The sequence below is a fragment of the Grammomys surdaster genome, unplaced genomic scaffold (genome assembly GCF_004785775.1).
Source record: "Grammomys surdaster isolate TR1022 unplaced genomic scaffold, NIH_TR_1.0 278, whole genome shotgun sequence".
Taxonomy (NCBI): Eukaryota; Metazoa; Chordata; class Mammalia; order Rodentia; family Muridae; genus Grammomys; species Grammomys surdaster.
Window position 1 is genome coordinate 497,587 of NW_021604719.1, and position 24,913 is coordinate 522,499.

The following is a 24,913-nucleotide window of genomic DNA, read 5'->3' on the forward strand; positions in this document are numbered from 1 at the left end:
TATAAATAGATATGTTTATTATCTAAACATAATAAAGCAATATATAGCAAGACTATAGCCAACCTTAAATGGAGAGAAGCTCAAAACAAGCCTACTAAAATCAGGAACAAAAAAAGGTTGCCCACTTTCTCTATACCTATTTAATATAGTTAGTATTTGAAGTCTTAGCTAGGGCAATAGGACTGCTAAAGGAGATCAAGTGGATACAAATTGGGAGAAGTCAAAGTATCTTTATTTGCAGATGATATGATAGTATATACTAATGACTCTAAAAATCCTACTGGTGAACTCCTACCGCTGATCAATTGATCAATACTTTCAGCAAGGCAGTATGATACAAAATTAACTCACAAAATCAGTAGGCATACTACATGCAAATGACAAAAATGGACTGAATAAAATACCAGGGAAACAACACTTTTCATAATAGCCTCAAAAATATGAAATATTGTAGGGTATCTATAACCAAGCAAGAGTTTGGTGAAAGACTTGAGACATTGAAAAAAAAAACTGAAGATATCTGAAGATGGAAAGTTCTCCCATGCTCATGGATCGATAGGATTAATAAAGGAAAACTGCCAACTTCCTAAAAGCAATATATAGATTCAATGTAATCTCCATCAAAATTCCAACAATTCTTCATAGATCTTAAAAGGACAAATTTCAGCTTCATATAGAATCAAAAAATCCAGAATAGTTAAAAACAATCCTGAACAATAAAAGAACTGCTGGAGGTATCATTATCCCAGACCTCAAACTATACAACAGAGCTATAGTAATAAAAACAACATGATATTGGTACAAAAACAGAAATGTAGATCAATGAAATCTAATTGAAGAGACAGGCATAAACCCACACGCCTATGATCAACTAACTTTTTTTATAAAGGAGCCAGAAAATATACAAGAAAAAACATCTTCAAATAAGTGTGCTGATAAAACTGCATGGGTGTATGTAGAAAAGAATTCAAATAGATCCATACTTAACACTCTGCACAAAACTTAACTCCAAAGTGGATTAAGATATTAACATAATACTAGCTACACACAACCTAATAGAAGAGGAAGTGGGGAATAACCTTGAACTCATTGGCACAGGAAAAGACTTTCTGAACAGAACACTGGTGGCAGAAGAACTAAGAACAATAAATGGGTCCTCATGAAACTGAGTAGCATCTGCACAGCAAAGGGCATCCTTAGTCATCAGGGAAATGCAAATCCAAACCATTTTGAGATTTCATCTTATATCTATCTAAGATTAAACAATAACAACAATAAACCAAACCAAAACAAAAACCAGTCTGTACTGGCATTAGGATAAAGCATCAGCCTACAAAGTGAGAAAAGATTTTTACCAACTACTCATCTGATAGAGTTAATATCCCAAAAAGAACTTAAAAAACTTGATATCAAGAGAGCCTAATTAAAATAAAATTGGGATACAGATCTTATTAGGAAATTCTCAAAAGAAAAAAATGCACACAGCTGAGAAACACTTAAAAGAAATGTTTAGCATCCTTAGTCATCAGGGAAATGCAAATCCAAACCACTTCAGAATGTCTAAGATAAAACAAAACAAAACAAAACAAAACAAAACAAAACAAAACAAAACAAAAGTTCAAAGATTAAAAGAAGGAGTCCAAAGAGTCCATTCTGGCAAGTAGAGTAAGGGAAACACTCCTGCATTGCTGGTAGGACTGAGAAATTGTACAAGCACTATGGAAATCAACATGGATGTTCTTCAGGAAGATCAGAATCGACCTACTTCAAAGTCCAGCTACACTACTTTTCCACATATACCTAAAGGATGCTTCAATGTACCACAGAGACACTTGCTCAATCATGTTCACTGCTGTTCTGTTCATAGTAGCCAGAAGTGGGAAACAACTTAGATGTTCCTCAACAGAAGAATGAATAAAGAAATGTGGCACATTTTCCATGACGGGATATTATCACTCAGCCATTAAAAAAGTGAAATCGTGCAATTTGTAAGTAAAGAGATGGAACTAGAAAAAAACATCCTGAGTGAGGTAACCTAGACTCAGAATGAAAAATACAGTATGTGGACATTGGCTGTTAAGTCAATGATAAGCTACCACCTGTAGAGCTACAGAGGTTAGGTTCAGAGATGAAATCTCTAAGTGGGACTAAGAACAGATCTTCCTAGAAAAGAAAAATAATAGTTATGGATGAGGGGAAGGGTCACTGGCACAGGAGGATCAAGTAGAGAGGGGGAATATATAGAGAAGATGGGAACAAGAATTGGAATATGGGGAAAGCCCATATTCCAAAATCAAGGGCCATTTAAATGGTAGTATTGAAGCCTGATACAGTAAAAGCTTCCTAAAACAAATACCTATATGAAACTTATCTAAATAAAATCACCAAATAATGGAGAAGTCAGAACCCCAACTGGACATCTCTTATCACCAAATGAAGCTTCCAATATAAGGAATGGGTTACATCTAATTGAGGTGTTGGCCAAAGGAGTCCTATGAGAATCCCCAAACAACTCAGAATACTGCCAAGTTGGTCTCCACAAACTGATGGCAAGGTCCTATTGTTGAAGACAACACCTACACAACCCATTGAACATGGAGTAGTCGTGCTGGTGCCTATTTGGGGCCTTTACTCCTATGTTCTGGTCTCTTTTGGCACAGGAAGGTACTCTGTGTGCTATCAAAGGAGAAACAGAAACACCAGCCCAGCTGCAAATCCTTATTTACAGTGCTGTCCTGCCTGCAAGATATGTTAGGACAATGATGGCACAAAGCTTGTGGGAGTGAACAAACAATATCTGACTTGACTTCAGGCCTACTCTATGAGATAGAATCTATACTTGACACTGCTTAGGTGACCAAGAACTTGATACTAGATAGACCAGGGGCCCAGGGTAATACTAGATACTACTATTCTACTAAAGCAGTGGCTCTTAACCTTCCTAATGCTGTGACCCTTTAATATAGTTCCTCATGTTGTGGTGACTACAACCATAGAATTATTTTCAGTAATACTTCATGACTGTAACTTTGCTACTGTTATGACTCATAATATAAATATTTACATTTTCCAGTGTTCTTAGACTAGTCCTGTGAAAAGGTCATTCAATCCCCAAAGGGGTCATGACCCACAGGTTGAGAACCACTGTACTAAAAGAATGTAGCAATAAAATGGCTCCTAATGGCATTCTGCTATCAATAGCCTTGACCTTGCTCATTCTTCATCATAGATCATAGATTAGTGCCTTGCTCAGTCATCATCAGAGAATCTTCATCCTGAAGCAGATGGGAACAAATACAGAGACCCTCAGCCTGACAATGTACAGAAAGTAGGATACCTCTGAACACTGAGCCCTAAACAGGATGTTGCCATCAAATCCCTCAGGGCTCAGAGAACCCTGTGGAAGAGGATGTAGAAAAGTGTAAGAGCCAGAGGGGATGGAGAAAACAGGAATAAACATCTAAATTTAACAGGATCAATGCACACATGAACTCACAGAGACTGAGACAGTATGCACAGGACCTGTGTGGGTCTATACCTGATGGGGGTTCTAGAACTGGAAGGAGAAATAGATATATGCCCACATTGCTAACCCAGAAGTAATCTCCAACTGATAACCACTTATAAAAGAAAATGTAGTTTTCTCCAAGAGAGTCTCACTGAGAGAGAAAAACTACTCATAAGGGTAAGCTGTATACCCAGTAGTAGATGGACTACAGAAAACAAACTCATATGGATGTTCGTTTTCTCATAACGTCAGGCCAGGGCTTTTCCTCTCCTTTCCCTTCCCCCCTTCCTCTCCTCTTTCCTCCTCCTCTCCCCTGCCTTCTGGTCCCTTCTTCTCTTCTCTCCTCCTTCTTTTTCCCTTCCCATCATCTCTCTCATTTTTGTTCTTTCCCCTACAAGTCCTTTGCATATATATTATGGCTTCTAGTTTTGTGTTTTGAGATACTTGAGTGTGCAAACAAGTGGGCCCCTGTGTCTACATTTGTTTTTTGTGCATTTTCTTTCATTCTCTCTCTCTGTTTTGTCTTATTCTGATGTTTATTTTATTTTATTATTATCCGTAAGATGTCTGTTTGTTTTCTAACAAGAGACATAAAAGGGGTAGATCTGGATGAGAGGGGAGGTAGGGAGGAACTGTAGTATCAGAGGGAGGGGAAAACTTTATTTTTAATAAATAAAATTAATCAGAAGAGATTAAGAAGGATTGTTCCTCATTAAGGGAAAACTAATGAAAGACATATTACAATCCTAAGCATGTATGTGCCAAACTCCAGTACATTCCATTTCATAAAAAGTGTACACTGGAATTAAAGGCACACATTAACAGCAACTCAATGATAGTAGGTGATTTCAATATTTGACTTTCCCCAACATATCATCTGCATAAATAAACAGATATCAGAATTAAATGATGTTGTTCATCAAATGGACCAACCAGATCTACATAATATTCCACCCAAAGACCAAAGAGTATACATCCCATTGAGCAACTCATGGAATCCCCTCCATATCTCAAAATATCACAAAATAAACCTTAAACAAACCTTAAATTCAGAAACAGTCTAGATATTAACTTATAACCGAATAATGAAAATATGGTATATATACACAATGAATACTCTTCAGATTTAAAGAAAAAGGAAATGATGGAATTTGTAGATAAATGGATAAGACTGGAAAATATTATATGGGATGAGGTAATCAAGAAAGACTGCATAGTTCCTCTTATTTGTGGATTCTGGCTCTGAATTCTTAGATTTGATTATATAACTTGGATATCTGGTAAAGTAGACTATGCCGTCATGGCAGGGGCAGAAAGGCTTGCTAGAGAGTGGGATAATAGGATGCAGATGCTAGGATAGGGCAATAGGGGGTGCTGTAACTGGAAAGCGGGAGGGACAGTAACATAGGAAGAGAGGTAAGAGGAGAGAAAAATGAAGGATGCTTGAAAAATCCAGAAGGAAACATTCTTTTATAGGCTTTCTTTAAACATTTTTATATTTATAATAAGCATAAATATATTATTTCTGAATGGAGTAGGGTGATGGTTCCTCTTCAAGAGCCATGCATTATCTAACAAAAACCTTGATGTCAATAATGGGAAACCTCCCCTCAATGTGTTCTAAGACTTCATCTTACCCTTGTCAGAATGGCTGAGATAAAAAACAAAATGGTGACTGTGGTGGTTTGAATATGCTTGGCCCAGGGAATGGCACTATTTGGAGGTGTACAGTAGGTGTTGCCTTGTTGGAGAAAGTGTGTCACTGTGAGAGTGAGCTTTAAGACCCTTGTCCTAGTTGCCTAGAAGTCAGTCTTCTTCTAGTGGCCTTCAGATGAAGATGTAGAACTCTCAGCTCCTACTGCATCATGTCTGCCTGGATGCTGCCATGTTCCCACTTTGATATAATGGACTGAACCTCTGAACCTGTAAGGCAGCCCCAATTAAACATTGTCCTTACAAGAGTTGCCTTGGCCATGGTGTCTATTCACAGCAATGAAACCCTAACTAAGACATCAGCAAATATTCGTGAGAACATGAGGAGAAAGTGAACCCTCCTCTGTTGGTGGCATTGCAAATTGGTATGGCCACTCTGGAAATCAGTGTGGTCAGTTCCCAAACAGCTAAAAGTATATCTACCCCATGACCTAGTTATACCAGAGGTTTCTCCCCTGCTGCAATAGGGCTATTGCCATTGTCTTTTATTGTCTCCCAGAATTTCAAGATAGGACCCCATTGCTGGAGATACTATATAGGCTTTAGAAACAGAATATAGGGGGAATGAAATTAGAGCTGACCTAGAAGCTTCCTTTTCTTAGGACTGGCTCTCATTTGAGAGTGCTGTACAAGCTGACAAGGGAGAGGAGTAATTGGTAGTCCTACCCAGCTGTAAAAAAGCTATAAACCACCACACTGGCTGGACCAGAAAGATATATATAGTGGGATCAACACTGGCACTTTTATCTTGGGGGTAAGCAATCCATTAGGTAAGCAACAGCTGTCTGATTATACTTAAGGCTTGCTCAGTTGGAGGCTCTTGTACTATAAGCCTAGCTAACTGCCCATGTTTGGAGAAGTCATAGACTTGAGAAGAGACCCCACTGCCATTTTCTTAAATCAATATGATTCCTAAGTATATTCTAAATACTTATCCTTATATTTAAAGTATAGTTTTCAACTCTTATTAAAGACACTTCTTCTCATAACAGATGGAGACAATTACAGAGACCTATAACTGATGATAATGCAGAGAATAAATGACCATGGGGTGCCCACTCCCAACTGATACAGCTGCAACACAACCTCTATACCTAAGGCTCAGAAAAAAAAAATCACAAAGAGAGGGTGGGAAGATTGTAAGAGCCAGAGGCCCAGGATGCCTTGATTCTAGATAATGTCCCCTATACATGACAGAGAAAATGTGCCCATGAATTCTCAGTAATGTGGTTGGCTGAACAATACCTAGACATATCAACTCAAACGGGGGAAACTCTACATGGTCCTACTCCTAGACAGAGAGCTACAGGTAGTCAGTGGCTGTTAAGAGAGGAAGAATAAATTTTCTTCAGGGACAAACTACCTCATAGGTTGTCTAATTGAAAATGGCCATCCCTGCACACACATACACTTCTCTAACAGATTATCTGGAGAAGAAAAGTAAATATCAGAATTAAATGTCATTGTTCATCAAAGGGACCTAAAAGATATCTACAGAATATTGTAGCCAAACACCAAAGAATATACATTCTAATGATCAGCATTGAATGGACTCAGTAGGTTGTGTATACACAGGGGCATCTATATTTACACACACACATATATGTAACAATAATAAATAAAGAGGTCATAAATTTGGGAGGGAGAAGGAATGCAGGAGAAGTTAGGAGGGGGAAGGGATGCAGGAGAAGTTAGGAGGGGGAAGGGATGCAGGAGGAGTTAGATAGGTGGAGAAAGGCCAGGAGTGATGCAGATGTGTAGTCTTCATGTATGAAGTTCTTAAAAAAAAAAAGATAAAAAAAAACTTGAATCAGTGAAAAAAAACCCGTTTATCCACCATGATCAAATTGGATTCATCTAGGAGACGCAGGAATAGTTCAACAAACATAAATCAATAAATGTAATAAATCACACAAAAACAGATATAAGGACAGAAACATTAGATGCAGAAAAGGCCTCTGACAAATCCAACATCCTTTAATGAGAAAATTATGTAGGGATACAGGGATCATGCTGTATATAATAATATAATATAATATAATATAATATAATATAATATAATATAATATAATATAATATAATATGGACAATATATGCCCAGCTCACAGTGAACATTATGCTGCATGGAAAACAAAACAAAACATTTCCACCAAAATCAGGAACTGCAAGGTATCCTCCTCTCTCCCCATTCTAAGTACAATCTGAAAGCCTTAGCTGGAGCCATAAGACGAATGAAAGAGACAGAGGATGCAAATAGGAAAGGGACACATGAAAGTAGTATTTGCAGAGGATACGACTCTACACACAAGAATCTAAAGACTATACCAGAAATATGCCACAGCTTATAGCTTATTCAAAAGAGTAGCAGGATAGAAAATTAATATGTAAAACCCACAGTCTTCTTATATAAATGACGTAAGTGCAAGGAAGTGCAAAACTTGAGTAATTAAAATTCCAAGACATTGAAGAAATAAATTAAAGATATGTGAGAATGGCCATCCCAACGAAGCTATCTACAGATTCAATGCAACTACCTATATTTAAAAGTTGGTAGGCTTTCTTGGTTAAAAAATACACACACATACACACACACACACACACACACACACACACACACACTGAGTTTCTCTCACTCAAAACGCTTTGGAGTATTTTGGACTGTATATTTGTAATGAATTAGCTTGGGAATAGGCCTTAAGTTCAAACATGAACTTTGTTTACATTTCATATACAGTATATATAGCCTAAAGTTAGTTTTCTATAATACTTTAAAATGACGTGCATAAAATGAAGCTTGTGTTCATGAGCTTCAATACAGAATTTTCCGCTGTGGCCTTATGTTGATGTTCATAGTTTTGGGTGTTCGATCATTTTGGGTTGGGGGCACTCCATTTATAGTAAACATTTAGGTTTGTGGTGATATGACAGCCTCTATTCTAGCTACTCAACTGTCCTCATATGGCATGAACACAACCAAAGGCTGCTATTCATCAAAATCAGGCAGAGTGGGTAGATTCATCCTGTCAGATGTAGGTGGCCCACCTCTGTTCTATAGGGAAGTTTGAAAACAGCTAACGATACTGAGGTCTATATTTACAGAAAATGCCTGGCTCTGTTGGTGTTAGCACAAGAATGCATAGTGGGAGCACTGCCCACTAGTATCCACTGTCTACTACCTCATCCTCTTTTCCTGCTCTTTTTCTGAAGATACTGCTGCTCCAGGAACAGTCTGTGTCAGTGATTCTTAACCTGAGGGTCGTGACCCTTTCACAGGGGTTGCCTGGCAGCCAGAAAACACAGATATTTGTATTATGACTCATAACAGAAGCAAAATTACAGTTAGGAAGTAGTAATGAAAATAATCTTATTGGTGGGGGTCACCACAACACGAGGAAGGGTATTAAAAGGTCACAGAGTTAGGAAGGTTGAGAACCACTTCTCTAGGGGATGCTGGAGATCTCTGCTCTCTGTCCTTGGGCCAAGGTTGTATGGGTGGATGCCTTACTGCTTATGAAAATGGCTTCCATCTAAAGTTCTTTTCCCAAAGACCATTCCAGATACTCACTGAGAGTTTATGAATTTTAGCTAGTATATTATCATTTTTGATATAGTATTTAAATTTAAGTGGCTCTGAGGCACACTTTTCTAAGTTAAAATAAAATGTGGTACTTCATTTGAATACATGTGCTAAGCCACCTATTTCTTGGTGTTCTCCACATATAGTCTCCAAGTCTGGCACCAGCCAAATGTGGCTTCAGAACCAGGACCTCTAGTCTAAAACTAGATTTGTTCCAAAAGCCTGTTCCCAAAATAAAAGTAATTGTGTTTGCCACCAAGTGTCCCTAATCTTCTCTTTTTTAGGCAAGGCGCTCTGGCAGGCTGCCCGCTGCAATACCACCCACACTCAGGTTCCAGTCACAGCATTCTTTCTTTTGTATTGAGGAGCATGAACTGTAGGGTTTACCTTCTGCAGCTGGAAAAAGGCACTAGTACCAAGCTGGCCCAAATACCCAGGGCTGAGGGGCTAGTGTTGAGTAGGAACTTTTGAGCTAAGCCTTGAAGTCTAGGCTTTAGGAGAGAATCCAACTCTTGTATATGGCATATGCTCTTTGAACCAAGTGGATAACACAGTGATCATGCTGCACATTGGCCCTGAATTTTTGTTCTTAAGCTCCATTGTGATGTGTTATGGAACTTAGCCTTCAGAGACTCCAGTGTCTATGACCCCCCTTTCCTTCCTGCTCTTGTCTCTGAAGACATTGCTACTTCTTACAACTTTCCAGGGTATGATGGGGGAATTTTGCTCCCAATTCCATGTGCTAGAATAGGCTGCCCTGTTGCTCTCGACAACTGTTCCTGTCTTGTTCTTAGTTCCTTTGATGTCACACATTCAAACTCAACTTCTTGCTCTCTATCCACTGGTCGTACACCATCAGAAGTATTTCCATTCCTTGAAGCAACTTGAGTACTTTCCCCTCCCTTCCATTCTTCTTCCTGCCACCATTTTTAGTGACTCAAATAGCCTGCTTCTTAACTACTAGGTCCATCATACCCAATGATTGTTCCTGCTCCTAGTGTCACATGACTAAAGCAATATCTTCTGTGCAAGTCCTTTTCTATTGTTACTTTCTTTCTGTCAGATCTTCAAGGCTGTTGACCCAAGCAAGAGCTTTGTTCTTTCTTAGCTCCTTTAAATTTGGCTGTCCATTGTGACAATCTCACACTTAGTGTGCATGTTCAACAATCTTCTCTTTTTGAATTATAACAAAACTGCACCACAGGTTAAATCCTCCTGTCTGTCATCTGTATCAAGCTGGTAAATGGAAGACAATCTTTGTCTTATTTTATTAAAATAATTTTTGAGACAAATTTCATGTATCCCATGTTGAGGATGTCTTTGAACTGATTCCCTTGCCTCCATTTTCTGAGTGCTGGCATTACAGGTGTGTACTACCACACTCAGTTTATACATTACTGGGGAATGAGCCAAGGGCTTCCCGCATGCTAGGCAAGTACTCTCCCAACCAAGTTATATGCGCAAGGTCCTCAAGTTTTAAATGAACAATGGGAACTGTAAGCAGATCTGTGAGTGACCTCCCTTTGGTAAATGAACATTTTAAAGATTTTATCCTTATACATCAGATGACTTTCCCATTCTACTGAGAAAATAGAAGTAGATGCTAAGAAAACACATGGGTGCTCCTAGCATGATAATATCAGCTCCCTGTATCTTCTGGCTAAATGGTGGCGGGATACACACAAAGCTCTCCTACCTCTGACAGATGAGCTACCCACCTCCCTCAGACCAGGTCTTCACTGGACTCCATCCCTTCTTGTGTTCCTTGAGGACTCAGCTCCCTCAGTTGCCTCTCCACTGTTTACTCGTGTCAGTCCCAAACATACTGTAATTTCCTTTTGTGTGTATCCTACATTTCACCTACCAATCCACTCTCTGTTTTCATAGCTAGCTAGCTTCAATTCTTAGACCCTTTCTTCACTGTCTCTCGAATATTCTCTGACTGGGTACTCACACCATTCTTCATACTCCTCTGTGAGGGTACTGGAAACCTCTACATGTATAAGGCCGGTGCTCAATGCTCAGTCCTTTTCTTTTGAAGTTTAGCAACAGCGTGGTTGGTGGCTCTTTCCACCTTGAGATTTTGTCCACTTGGCTTCCTCAACACTGAGTTTTCTTTGTACCTCCCTGGCCCTTCTACTCAATCTCTTTTACCGTATTGTCTACCTAATCTCAGCCTGAAAACTCCAAGGGCAGGTCCTGGTCTCTTCTTTAAATATCTCCACCATCTAGGGGGCTTCTTCTAGTTCTCTGGTTTTGAAGTCCTACTGTGTACTTTCACTTGACTGTCAATCTCCCATCCTTTTTATGTTTCACTAGCTTAACATGTTCAAAACAAAACTCTCAATCTCCTCATCTAAATAAAAAGGCAACTTTACTTCTCTAGTTCTTAAAGACATTAAACCGCGGGATATCTTTCAACATTTCCCTTCTTACAACACATGTCAGACTCTTGTGATTTTACTTTGGAAATTATATCAGGAATCTGGGCCCCTCTGTTGTTGCTGATACACACATTAAAGCAGCTATCACCCATTTGCCAAAGACTGTGTAACGGCTGGTTTTGAGTCAAGTTAACACAAGTTAGTGTCATTAGAGAGGAAGGAGCCTGAGTTGAGGAAATGCCTCTATGACATCAAGCTGTAATGGATTTTCTCAGTTTGTGATCAGTGGGGGAAGGCCCAGTCCATTGTGGGTGGTGACATCCCTGGGCAGGTGATCCTGGGTTCTATAAGAAAACAGGCTGAGGGAGCCATGAGGAGCAAGCCAGTAAGCATTACCCCTCCATGGCTTCTGCATCAGCTCCTGCCTCCAGTTCCTGCCCTGTTTGAGTTCCTGTCCCGACTTCCTTCAATAATGAACAGTGATATGGAAGAGTAAGCTGAATAAATCTTTTTCTCCCCAGCTTGGTTTTTGGTCATGGTGCTTCATTGCAGCAATAGAAATCCTAAGATAGTTTGTAATAACGTTAAGATTCATTCTTTCTATATCTTCAACTGTCTCTGTTATAGTTTTTCCTCCCCAGTGCAACCAGAATTTTAAAATTATAATGACAAAATATTCTGGGGTTGGTAATGGATCTAGAGCTCTGTGAATATACTAAAACACAGGGAGTTACATACTCTGAAACGAGTGAATTCTGTGATAGATGAACGTATCTCTAGTAAAGCACTATAAATCAAATCTGTCTTCCTAGATGCCCCTTTCTCTGCCTCATTTCTTTTTATCTAATTAAAGATATATCAAAATAAGAGTAGTTATTTCTGTCTCTTGATTGATCTCCTGTTCTCTTGCATGGCTTTTTAATAGCCTTTCTACCACCAAGTCTGGTCAAGCTCTTTCAGTGAAAATTCCCTGACAACACCTTCTCCTTTGTTCCCTCCATCCATGTTATGCCACCCTCTACCCAGAACTTAGGGCAAGTGCTTCTTATATGTAGTCTTGGCTTTCCCCTCTTGCACCTTCAGTAAGCAACCAGATGTCACCTTCTCTCCATCCTCCCTGCCCTTTCCCCATCTCCATCCTGCCACTATTTAGCCTGCATCAGCATCATCCCCTTTCCTGTAGCCTGCTTCTCACACTGTAAGGTGAAACCCATTGCTTTCAGTCCTTGTAGAGGACCTTTTTATGGCTTTCTACTGTATCCAGCGGGAGATAAGTAAAGCTCTCAGTACTGGAGTTTGCAAGACCCCATCCTGCTCTTGTCTTCTTGCTCAGCTTTCTGCCATCTGCTTTCTGCCTTCTGGTCCACCATCAAGGTAAACTTTCTCAATCCACAGTTCTCTTCACATTAGGCCATTGGCTGTAGTATTTTTCTAAGCACATGCTTTATCTAATGAGGTCATGACAGTTTCTCCTTCACCTTCCTTACCCTGCAAAGCTTCTCTGTCTTAGATTCCCCTGGTCTCAGCACCATATCTTTTGCAAGTGCAGTTGATTCCCTCAGCTTCTTCACTAGAGATTCATGGGAGCAGGGCCATGCTTGTCTTCCTTACTCTAGCTATCATACCTGTCTCCAGGTGATAACTACATAAAACTGGTCCATGTGCATCCTTATCTTAAATCACATGGCACTTGCAGCCTGTAGTACTTTATCAAACGCATGACTAGGAACAGCCTTTTAACATTTGTAGGCAGAGACTGATGCAAAAGCACACGAAGGGAGTGTTCTGGACACAAAGGGGCTGGGTGAAGGTCTGTACCTGGTATGTCTCAATGGGGCGATTTTCCATGTTGAGATCCCAGACTTTCACGGTTAGATAGTCTCTGGTCATGATATACCTCCCACTGTGGCTGAACTTCACATCCGAAATTGAAGAGATAATTTCAGAGAAAAACGATCTGTTGCTTGGATCTTCTGGCTCTTCAAAAACTGCAGAACAAAAGAAAGACAAAAGGAAAACATGATGAATACAGATAGCTCAGGATTTTGAGTGGGTGCTGAAGTTGGGGCCAGCCAGAGAGCTAACAGTGAACTTTCTAAGTAGGGCGGGTGTCTGTGAAATATAAAGGAGTTGCCAACAGTGGCAGCTCCCTGAAAATAGAAAAACTGGTGGATTACTGTTTTTTTCAAGGGATTGGCATGGGACCTGTCTCATACTCTGCTTGCTGGGACACTCCTGTTTGGAAGCCCCAGATCTGGATCACATTTCCCTCATCTCTGGATGTCATATGTATGCCTGTGTTGGGAGACATCTTAGAATTCTCTTTTCTCTTTTCTTTTACCTCTCCTCTTTTCTTTCTTTCTCCTCCTTGCTCTCTTCTCTTCCAGTCTTTCCCTTCCAGTCTTTCCCTTCCAGTCTTTCCCTTCCTTTCCCTTCTCTTCCCTTCCTTTCCATTCCCTCCCCTCCCCTTCCCTCCCTTCCCCTCCCCTTCCCTCCCCTCCCCTTCCCCCTCCCCTCCCCTTCCCTGCTTTGCCCTCCCCTTCCCTTCCCTTTCTTTCCCTTTCCTCTCCTTTTCCTTGTCTTGTCTTTGTGTGTGTGTGTGTGTGTGTGTGTGTGTGTGTGTGGTGTTTGGGAACAAACCCAGAGTCTTCTGTGTGTTTGGGAAGTATCACTTAGCTACACTCTCCAGCCCTTGGAGTCATGTTACATGCTTAAATACTTTTCAGGTTTTTCTAAAATGTAATCTATATTACTCTAAAATACTCACAATACACAACTCAGCAGGTTTATGTATCACATGATGTATTTATTTAATCACACTACAATCTAAATCAGATGTTTCTAATAACTCCCTCACAAAACAAAACAAAACACCACAACAAAATCCTTTATTTTCCATTCCTGTAACTCTAGGCAACCAGCAATCCACTTTCATATAAATGCAACCATAGCACACAGGTCATTTGTGCCAGACTTAATATACCGTACTGTTTCCAATATTTATCAGGTTGTAGCATGCTCTTTGCTAAATCATTGCAGGGAATTTCAGCATTCTGTTGACCCACTGATCATTTGATAAACATTTGAGCTGTTTCCACGGACACAGTTAATGGCACTGTGAATATTCACATATAGCATTTTGTAAGGACATGTGTTTTCATTTTTCTTGGGTTGTGGTGTAGCAAAGCCCCAGACTGCCTTAAATCAAAGGTCAGATCGTTTTTTGTTTGGGTGACTTAGGTGCCCCAGGTATCCTTATATATAAATGGTGCAAAATGTCCTTCAGAAACATTATCTATTCAGTCTGATTTTTCAACTCTCTTTCTTGCTAGATGTGGCCAATTTCCACTTCTTATTGGCATGGCTCCTCAAAATGTCTTTTTTCTTCCTGAAAGAGAAAGAGGAGGTGGAGGAGGAGGAGGAAGAAGAGGAGGAGAAAGAAGAAGAGGAAAAGGAGGAGGGTGAAGAGGAGGAGGGGAGGAGGAGAAGGAAGAAGAAGAAGAGGAGGGGATGATGAGGAGGAGGAAGAGGAAGAGGAGGAGGAAGAGAAGGAGGAGAAAGAGGCAAAGGAAGAGAAGGCAGCAACAGCAGTAACAACAGCCGCAGAGATGGCAGCATCCAGGGCCTCCTGAGGCAGTGAGCCACCCTCTCCTGTTCCAATGGGTTTCCTAATTCTCTAGTTCTATTCTTGTTGCTAAGGGTTTTATTTTACTGTTTTGTGGGTGTTAGTGTTTGAATTTGGTTCCAGTTTAACGCAGCAAGGCTCAAAAGGAACTTTTTCTGCATGCTGCCTCCTCCATTTTCCTTCAGAAAAGAGCTGGCCTCTCAGGGATATCAACCGAACACAGCAGAACAAGTTACAATAAGCCATAAGATGGTATGCGCCGCACACAGAACATGCCTGTCCACATCAGTGGCTGACTGTGGACACTGTGTTGATTGGTGTAGCTTCAGTTTTACCAGTTGCCAAAAAGGGCTTCACATTGCTTAGCACTTGAGCTTGCACATAATAGGGCCTCAATAAATATTGGTCAGTACTTTTATCTTTCTTATATATTGTTCTGTGGTGACCAGTCATATTTTACTCATTAAGACTGAGCCCCCGAATTGGCCAGCCAATACCAAGTGGCTAGCTTTGAAATAATAATAATAACAATGAATAATAATAATAATAATAATAATAATTAATAATAATACTACAAACAACACAAAGTAGACACAGCACCTCATGGGATTGGAGGAGGCAAATGTTACACAATCACACAAACTTAGTTTGGAATTGCGTTTTACCATGTTATAAGGTATGCACAGGAGAAATAATAAAACTGGGGACCCCCTTTTGCTTCAGTGTTGGAGACATTAAAATTTTGCTTGGAAAGTGGCAAAACATTATTTGTTTCCTAAAACACCTTGGCTTCCTGATATCATCTTGGCTTGGCATCAGAAATCAGCTGAACTTCAAATTTTCCAATCAGATTTCAGGAAAAAGTCATGGGAGAAGAAAAGAAGGGACGAGAGACGAGATGAGCTTTGCTCTTTCTCCTGAAGACAGGTTCCTGATGGGAATCCTGGTAGCCTAGACCTACTCAATGGCTGTATGGCAGATTCACCAACAGGCATATGTATGTTTTATAGATGCAATATAACACAAACTACCATTTCTTTTTAAGATTTATCTACTTAAGTACCATCCATCACTGTACTTAAGTATCCATCTTTGTAACTATGTATCTATTTATAAACCATGTATCTATTGTTTCATCTAATGCTCAAATGTATGAGCTGGTAACTACCACTGTTTCTATTATGGAACAGGGAACAGATCAATAAGACCTAGCGAACTGCCCAGGACCCCACTCCTGACCACTTGTCCACTCCACACAGTATACTTTCACTTGCTCTGTCCCCATACTCAGGCTGACCCATAATGCTCTTATATGTAATGCGTGCCTTGGATTCTCCTCCCCTTCTCTCCCACTCCTGTCATGGGACATTGAGTTGGCATTCAGGCTGGGAGGAATTAAATCCCACTACATCTTGAGCTTCCATGTGCTGCATGGTATGAATTCATTCATCATTCATAAGTCTTGTAGCCTCTTTCCCATGAATTAATCAGTCAGTAAAGGTGTCCTCATAGCTGGCAGGAACACAGCCCAAGTTTGAACTTGGTCTGCATCTAACCTGTGATCTTCCTTCTTATTTTTAAAAATTATCATTACATATACAGATACATAATTACAATCTAAAGTCATCTATGGAATAGATCACCTCCAGGCTATCACTTGACATCCATGACTTTGGCTTAAAGGTCTCGCCTTCAATGTCACTATCACCTTGGCTTTGATAATCTTGGCAGATGAGAGGGATCTGAAAGGTTTGTTTGTAATGAGGGAGGGCTAGACTTGTGCATGGGTTTTACATCCATCACGTCTGCAGACATCTCTTCCATGGAGAAGAGCAGCTGGCAGGGTTTTCCATTCTGAGACCTGGTTGACAATTTCTCTATAATGGGGACACAACTGGCAATTTCTGTATGGAGTGAGGCAGATGGTAATTTTGCTTTGGAGATTTGCAGGCAGCAGGTTTTGCCCCTGGAGAGAAAAGACTCACCGATTTGAGATGCAGCCAGCAGTTTTTACTATATAGAAGATACATCCAATAATTTTGCTCCATGAGAAGATTGGCCCACAGTTTCCCCACAGAGGGTAAAAACTCCCTATGGCTATAGACTTTGGCCTTTGCCCAATTGAGAACAGTGTCAGAAGTAGTTTACGATTTAGTTAGTGGCTACTGTACTTAATATATACTTAGTGTCCTGATTTCCAGACCTGGGCCAGAGTTTGGGAATTGAGATCATATTCAGCATTAGAGGGTTCAAAAGTGGGGAGCACTGAACCCCAGTGGCTCAATCCTTGGAGTGTGCTTTTCCCAGACACTTCATTTCCACAAACAACTGTCCCTGGGTGAACACATGGTGCCCTGTACAGCCTGGTGAAGAACAAGTAAATGCAGAAGACATCATATCTGCCCCTAACTTTTACACATGACTCTTAAAAAATTCCCTATATATACTTTCTTCATGAATGTCTTAAAATAAGCTTTCAAAGCTAAATCCTACTATGAGCCAAAAACTTACTTTGGGGACTTGGGAGGGCTCAGTGACCAAAATGCTTGCTGCATAAGAATGAGGATCCCTGAATCAGGATCCCCAGCATCTGTGTAAAAAGCTGGGCATGGCAGTGCACATCTGGAACACCAGCCCTGGTTATGGGGGTGGGGACAGTCTGACAGTTTTTGGGTACTTGCTGGCAAGCCAGCCTAGCCAAAATGGTGATATTTATGTTCATTGAGAGAGCCTATCTAAAACTGTGAATGAATGAGAGAGAGAGAGAGAGAGAGAGAGAGAGAGAGAGAGAGAGAGAGAGCAAGGTGACAGTAACACTCAATACCTCCACACATACCTGTATGGGGATGTACATACACACACACACACACACACACACACACACACACACACACACACCTCTCACATTTGCCAGCCATGATGTTGTGTACCTATAACCTGAGGTAGGAGGGTTGCTATGTGTCAAAAGTCAAAAGAGGGCAGCCTAAACTACACAGAGAGAACCAAGGAAGCCAGGGCTTCATAGTAAGACTCCCTTTCAGAAATAAAGGACTGGCAAGATCACCAGTGGGTAATGACACTTGCCACCAAACTTGAGTTCAACTGTTAGAAACCACATGGTAGAAGGAGAGAACTGATTCCAGTAAGTGGTCCTCTGACTTCCACATGTGTATAGGGTATACTTATCCCATCCCCACAATGGAAACACATATTTCTTTTTTAAATCAAAGTGGCATAAGTAAAACCCTAATCTTTTTTCAGTCATGCACAAAAGCTTCACATGGAGAAAAATGATGAGACAAGAGGAAGCTATCTGTGACTAAGAAGAACTGAAAGTTAGTAAGTACTTCAGGCTCCGGAGGCTTCAGTTGCAGAAATCCAACTCTGCCCTGATAGGACAAAAGGAGCATTGATAATAAGGGGAAAAATGAACACTTGGGCTCATTTTTGGCTCAGGGACACAAGGGTTTCAGTTTCATGAGACACTACCACCACAGAAGGCTTAAGGCACATGGGCAAGATCTGGATTATATGGGTGAACGTGAAGAGTGAGGCTGCTGTGTTCCTCATTTGTTGTGTCTAGGGGTCTGTGTCAGGCCTCATTGGGAAACGTGTTCCTTTTCTGTGACAGACAGAATACTGTCACTCTACCATCTAAGATGGCCACGTTCCCATCCCTTGAACTTGTAATCTGTGGAAGATAAAACGTCTACATGTGATACTGTGATACTGTAGGTTTGACTCAAGAGGTTGGTAGAATGTTGTAAGATGTAACCTGCTGTTAATGTCAACTCTGTGGTCTGAAGTGTTTAGCTGTTGAGCTGGATTCCTTCGTAGACCAAATTAAGACGGCTTAAGTTACATCTTAAAACTTTCACTCCCTGTAGTTAATGCTGCATGTACTAGTCTTAGAAGTAAACACAAGTTAAAACAACTTGACAGGAACTCCCCAAGTGGCTTGTTTTCCAAAGTACCAAGAACAAAACCTTAAGTTTCCCTAGGTCTTGTAACTCTCAGCAAGGCTTGTGAATGGAAATGATAGTGCCCAATCACATTCTGCTTTAAAAGGTAAATACAGATGAGATAAAAAGAAAAAAAAAAAGACTGCAAATTGACAAGAGTTTAAGTTGAAATGTGATCCAGATGTTTTGGCCCACACTCGGAATCCCAGCACTTGGGAGACTGAAACAGGAATTCCAGGCCAGCCTGGGCTACAGAATGAGACAAAATCTCAAACATTGAAACACACACACACACACACACACACACACACACACACACACCAATCAAAACTACAAGAAAGTGAAATCTTAGTACTTGGGAGGTGGTGGCAGGAGGATTATGAGTTTGAGAGAATTTATCTCAAAAGCTAAAAAGAACTAGAAAGTGATGGGACATTACCTGGTGGGTCTGATGTAATGACAACGGTCCCCATAACTCTACTGACAACTTTGCTTTGGCCCAATGGAGTTCATGTCAGACTTGACTTCCAGGACTCTGCCTTCTAGTCCTTAAGTTCTTTAAACTGTGATAATTTGGGACTGCAGCAATAAGAAATTGATGTCCCTCTTTCCATATCAGCAGCAGAGGGAGGGGACAGGAGTTCATGTGCTCTCTAGTAAACTTCATAAGCTGCTTCTGTTTCTCTGGGTCATGACTCCTCCTCCTCGATTTCTGGGTACTTGAAGAGCCTAATCTCCAAGCAGCTGTTTTTGCATGGCTTTGAGCTGCAGAACTACCCCATTAGCCATTTTCTCCTTCCTATTGTTGCTGGGAAGCTCATGGTCTGATAGAACCAACAAAACCGGAAGCCAGAGCTTCAGACCATGGACCAAGCATTGAGACAGAGTTTAGTGAGAGACATGAGACTGCAGGACACACAGCCATATGCTAGATGACTGATCCCAAAACAAGGTTCCTTACTGCTCAGATGCCTCCAGAGAGTCCCTACTGTTCACAGCCAACAGGCCAGCTCACACTGGGCCTTATGTCAGTATGTCAGCATCCCTATATCTTTTTCTTAGGTTCTAGCACTCCACTGAGGTCTGTCTGGTCTACTCATCTTCTGCCTCAGGACCAGGCAGAGAGTGAACAATGTAAATGCACTCAGGCATGCAGCAGATACAGTAGGGCTGCTTGACTTGAGTGTCTACACCCCATACAAAAGGCAATTTCAATCCAGCTCTGTAGATTGTTGCCAGACAAGAGGAGTGTGTCTCCCACACGGTCAGCTTGTTTCATCTGAGATATCTACACTTTTCTGGGGAATCCTGATTTTTATTTTTATTTTTATTTTTTTTTAGTAACTAAGTTAAAAAAAATTAGGGGTGCGATTAAATTAAGTCACCTGTGAACCACACGGGCTATATAGCTTGTGACCTATGGCTGACAGGCTATAAAGGCGCTATGGATATTTACGAAGCATTGTGTACATCTTCCAACTTGATCCTTTCTCTTTTCCCACCTGCCTTGCTCTCTTGTTTCTCCCACTTGATATTCAACCTATGGGGCCTTCTTGAACCACCTTAATGCCTGCATTGTCTCCCCAGTTGACAAGAAAACTTGGCTTAACTCCAAAGTTGTGTTTTGTGTGTATTTGTGTAGGTTTGTGCAAGGGGTTTTGTGTATGTGTGTGTGTATGTGTGTGTGTGTGTGTTGCACAGGTGTGCTCATGTGGTAGAAGACAGAGGTCAATGGCAAGTGTCTTCCTCTATCACTGTCCACCTTATATTTTGAGTCAGGATCTCTCACAGAACCCGGCACTCGATCATTTGGACACTGGCTCACTGGCTGTCCAATAAGCTGCAAGGATCCACAGCTTTGGATTACAGCCATCTGTCATGGCGTCCAGTGCTGGAGATCAGAATTCAGGTCCTTGTGTTTATACAGCAAACACTTACGACTTAGTCACCTCCCAGACCCTCTTCCTATTATTTTTTACAAGTTTGTATTTGTTTTAGATTCATGAGGGGTTAGAAAGGTCCAGATTGGAGTATGGACTTCCCAGAAAGCAAGAACTAGTGATTGCAACAGGACCTGTCCCTGCCAGGCACAAGCAGAGGCAGAATCATCTCCACTCCATAGCTGAGGAAACAGGATAGAGAGACTGGGCCTCATAGGACCGTCTGGTCCCTGTGTGTGCACATCGTAAGGGCTCATTAGCTCTGAGGGTGGAACCTTCTCATGTGGTAGCCTCGGCTGAAATCTATGATCTAAAGGGAAGGGAAGAGAGACCTGTACTTGGCTCAGCACTGGCCTGTCAATCTAAAGCCTGCATTTGGGCTAGCGTCCACAGAGAAGTTCATTAACTGCGGACCTGTTTGTTGTCCTTTTGTGAAGAATAGTCATTTATTAACTAAACAGGTCTAGTCCCTTTTTGAGAACTGCCATTCTGGAAGGCTATTGATTGAAGGGGGTGTCTCTGAGCACAGTCTATCCAGCAGGCAACAGTGATTGGAGATGGCTCCAGTCCAGACAAGATGATGAGTTGGCAGTGGGGGTCTCAACAGGAGCCTAATGAAGAAATCTGTTAACAGGAAGGCCTGGCTTTGGAAGGGCTCATATTGGTCTTTCCCTCCATTATACCCCTGCCCTTGCAAGGCTAGTGTGGGGCAGGGTGTCCACAGGCCTTGTGCCTCTCTCTTTCTGCAGAACTGTAGTTTCCTGTGGCCAGGAACTCCAAGATCATGATGGCAGTATCCTCAAGTTTTTGGATTTTCTGCCACACATTACAGGTTAGAGACTCAGGCCTCTCTGCTCCACCGTATTTCCCCTCAGAAAGAGCTCTCTTTGCTCCCTCCTTCTCTGTCTCTGATAATTTGTTCCCAACAGGAAGCTTCTTGCAGCTGTTCCAAGAGCAGCTTCAGCTCCCTAGGGAGTCTCTGCCCAGGTGGAGGATATGGCAAGTGAGTGGCCTGTTATTAGGGGTGAACACTGGGAAGCTGGTTGTCATGGCACCACAGAGGCTAGGGCCGCACTCTCAAGCTGTCCCTGGTTCCAAGGCTTTATATATAATCATTGCTAGGAGAGGCAGACACACGGAGGGGAAGAAAAGAGCCACATCCTGCTGACAGCAATCTCCTAGCAGACCAAGGTGAGCAGCTCACGCTGAGTGGGGCAGTCTACCTTGGCAGAGAACAACCATCACAAGGACCTTGTGTGGGCTGCTCACAGCCCCTCTGTCATCTCATGGCTCCTGTATGAATGATTGTGTGCTTCCAGAGCTGATTTTCTACAGGAATACATTATTACTAATCCACCACTAGTCCAGGGTCTGGTGGTATCCATAGCATGAGCGGTGGAGTAGAGACATTGCTACCAGAGGAAAATTCTAGTTCTGTGTTGGAGGAGGTAGGGGACTGTCCTGTGTGCTAGGTCATGGGCTAAGACTCTTAAGAAGGCAGAACATGGAGGTTCAGAGAGATGCCTACCATTGGTAATTGGCTAAAAAGTGAACTGAGTGCTGTCTCTACAGTCTGCTACTATCCCCCCTATGGCCTTGCCATATCTTGCAAGGAGTGATGGTCTCTGAAAAATGGACTTGAGCTAATCTAGGAATTAAACCTTTGTATAAATAGCCAAGGAAATGCTTGATTATCTCCGTGTTCTCACCAACCACAGTTAGCAAGTAGAGCCATCTCTTTGTGGAATTAGCATAGTGTATCAGGGCCGATGCATTAAAGCACCTACTACCTTCAGGGCTCTCATAGCCTGACACCTTCAACCTAGGCTTTTCTTTCCTTTCCTATTTGTTATTTTGCTGTTGCTGCGACCAAACAATTGACCACTGTGGGGAAGAATAATTTATTTTGGCTCATGATTTGAGAGGCTAATGTCCATCATGGTGGAAAAGGTATTGTGTAGCTCATGGTGCTGGGAACAATAGGCTGAGACTTCTCACATCTCTATGGGTCAGGAAACAAGGCAGGAGATGTTGGCATCTAATTTGCTTCTTCTTTTATCCCTTCTTATTCATTGGGGACGCCAACATTTCCTCAGATAAACATCTGTGGAAAGACCTTCACAGACAAATCCAGAGGTATGTTTCACGGTTCCACCATATTGATAATGACGATTACCATACATTCCAAGGTAACCCTTGACTTTCTAGCCAGTGTGCTTTGATGAAAAGAGAACACATTTTATAACCAGCACAGGAAACAAAGGCTTCTCCTTCAGTCAGCACTGTTGTTCGTGGACTCCCTTCGGTGCACGAGGGAAGCCCTCAGCAGTTTCTACAGAAGTGGATCCCTGTTGTGTTGAGCTGGGCATGCTACATGCTTGTAGTTCCAGTGATTGAGAGACAGAGTCAGGAGGATCAGGAATTTAAGGCTAGTATTGGTTACAGAACAAAGTATGAGGCCAGCCTGGACTACAAGATACCTTGTTTCAAAAATGGAAATGAAGCAACCAGACAATAAAATCCACAATGTATTAACTTCCCAAAAGTCAGACTCTTGTACAAAATGCTTATTTTTTCTCTAGCTTTCTTAGATGCCTGTCTTACCTGGCTATATCTTAGGGCTAGTGAGGCAGAAATACTCATATTTATACCTGTTATTACCATCAATGTTCAGTCATGATTTTTAGACATTGGCTTGAATTTAGCATTTGGCTTTTTGTAAGTAACTTGCTTTTTTGAGCCCCAATTTTCTCATTTTTATCTCAGACTCCATGGACTTTTGTGAACAATAACACACTAATAAATGCTGAGTGTTTACTAGGGGCAGGCATCATCTCACTGATCCTCATGGCAATTCAGGAATCCAGTAATTAACCTTGTTTTTGCACAGGAACCCAGATACTTTAGGCTTGGAAGAGTTAAGCCGAGAAGCCCAATTTATGCACTTGAGTTGGTTTCACCCCAGAACAACTCTGATGGCCACCATGATGTGCATATATATTCTCCACATCCCCATTAAAGCCAGGTTTCCAAGGCACAGGACTGTCATAAACTGTGACAGCTGGTCTTTGAGATTTACCCTATAAACCTCAACAGAACACAAAGAAGTCACCTCCTAGCCAGTAGCTTTTCAATGGATTTAAAGTTCTTGAAAATGCAAAAGTCTTTTTTAACATCGGGCTTTGCCCTTTTTAACTTTCCCCCTTCCCACTGCCATTTGATATCCTTTCTGGCCCAGAAACCATGACTTTCTTCTGTGAACTTTCAGATCAATGTGGTCAAGATCGGTTAGGACACAGACGTCAATGTAGAACGCTGTATGATATGTTGCTATTAATACAGATGACAGAGACCCATCAACTCTTGGGGGTACTGGGCATGTATAGAACACCATTGAAGCACCCATGAAAACATCATTACAATCAACATTAATGTCGATCAGTTCCTAGTAAATAAGCATTACCTTTTCCTATGAAGAAGCAAAAATGTTGAGGTATGGGGCACTTTGACTCCACAGTGGGCAGCTGATATTCTCTCTTCTGGTGTTCTGGCTACCTTGAGTAAGGACTTCCAACCAAACACTCATCTGAGTACCTTTTAGGCTAGGACTATCTGTTTTGAACACTCTACTTCTAAATGCCTTGAGAAGACAACAGGGCAACAGGTGCTTGCTCCAGCTCCTGTAGGAACCATCTCTAGCCTGGACTGATGGTTTGTAGTAGACTTCCTGCTTACATAAGCTTTGGAGAGCTTCAAGTGACACTGTAACTATTTCTACCTAGGTCAGAGCAGAAACACTTCCCCTGTTTACCTAGGAAGTGGACTACTGTGCTGAGTATAAAAGGAACAAGTTTGTGATTGGCACAAACACTCATTTGGGTGAAAAGTTTGCTTTGGTTGGTATAAACATCCCCTTTGTCTATCTAAGTGGGAGTTCTAGACTACTTATTGATCTGAATGAATGGGAGATAACCCTCAGGACTGTTTACCATCATGATGTTTTTCTTAAGTGTTATGTCCTATCCTCCCTTCTCCCCTCCTTTCTTCTGTCTTCCTATTTCTGTTATTTTCTGTACTGGGGATTAAATGTAGGTCTTAGTGAATTCTAGAAAACTGATCTACTGCTGAAAGATAGTTTCATTCCCTTCAAGTGTTTTTCTTTCTTCCTCCCTCCCTCCCTCCCTCCCTCCCTCCCTCCCTCCCT

At 41.4% G+C, this 24,913-nt stretch overlaps 1 protein-coding gene across 1 annotated transcript in view; it reads right to left on the reverse strand.

Moving 5' to 3' along the window:
- Ppp2r2b (protein phosphatase 2 regulatory subunit Bbeta) overlaps nucleotides 1–24,913 on the reverse strand; it is a 252,962-nt gene that overhangs the window by 9,054 nt on the left and 218,995 nt on the right. Inside the window, 1 exon segment of the mRNA XM_028777169.1 lies at nucleotides 13,001–13,170. Coding sequence (XP_028633002.1) covers nucleotides 13,001–13,170 — 170 coding nt within the window.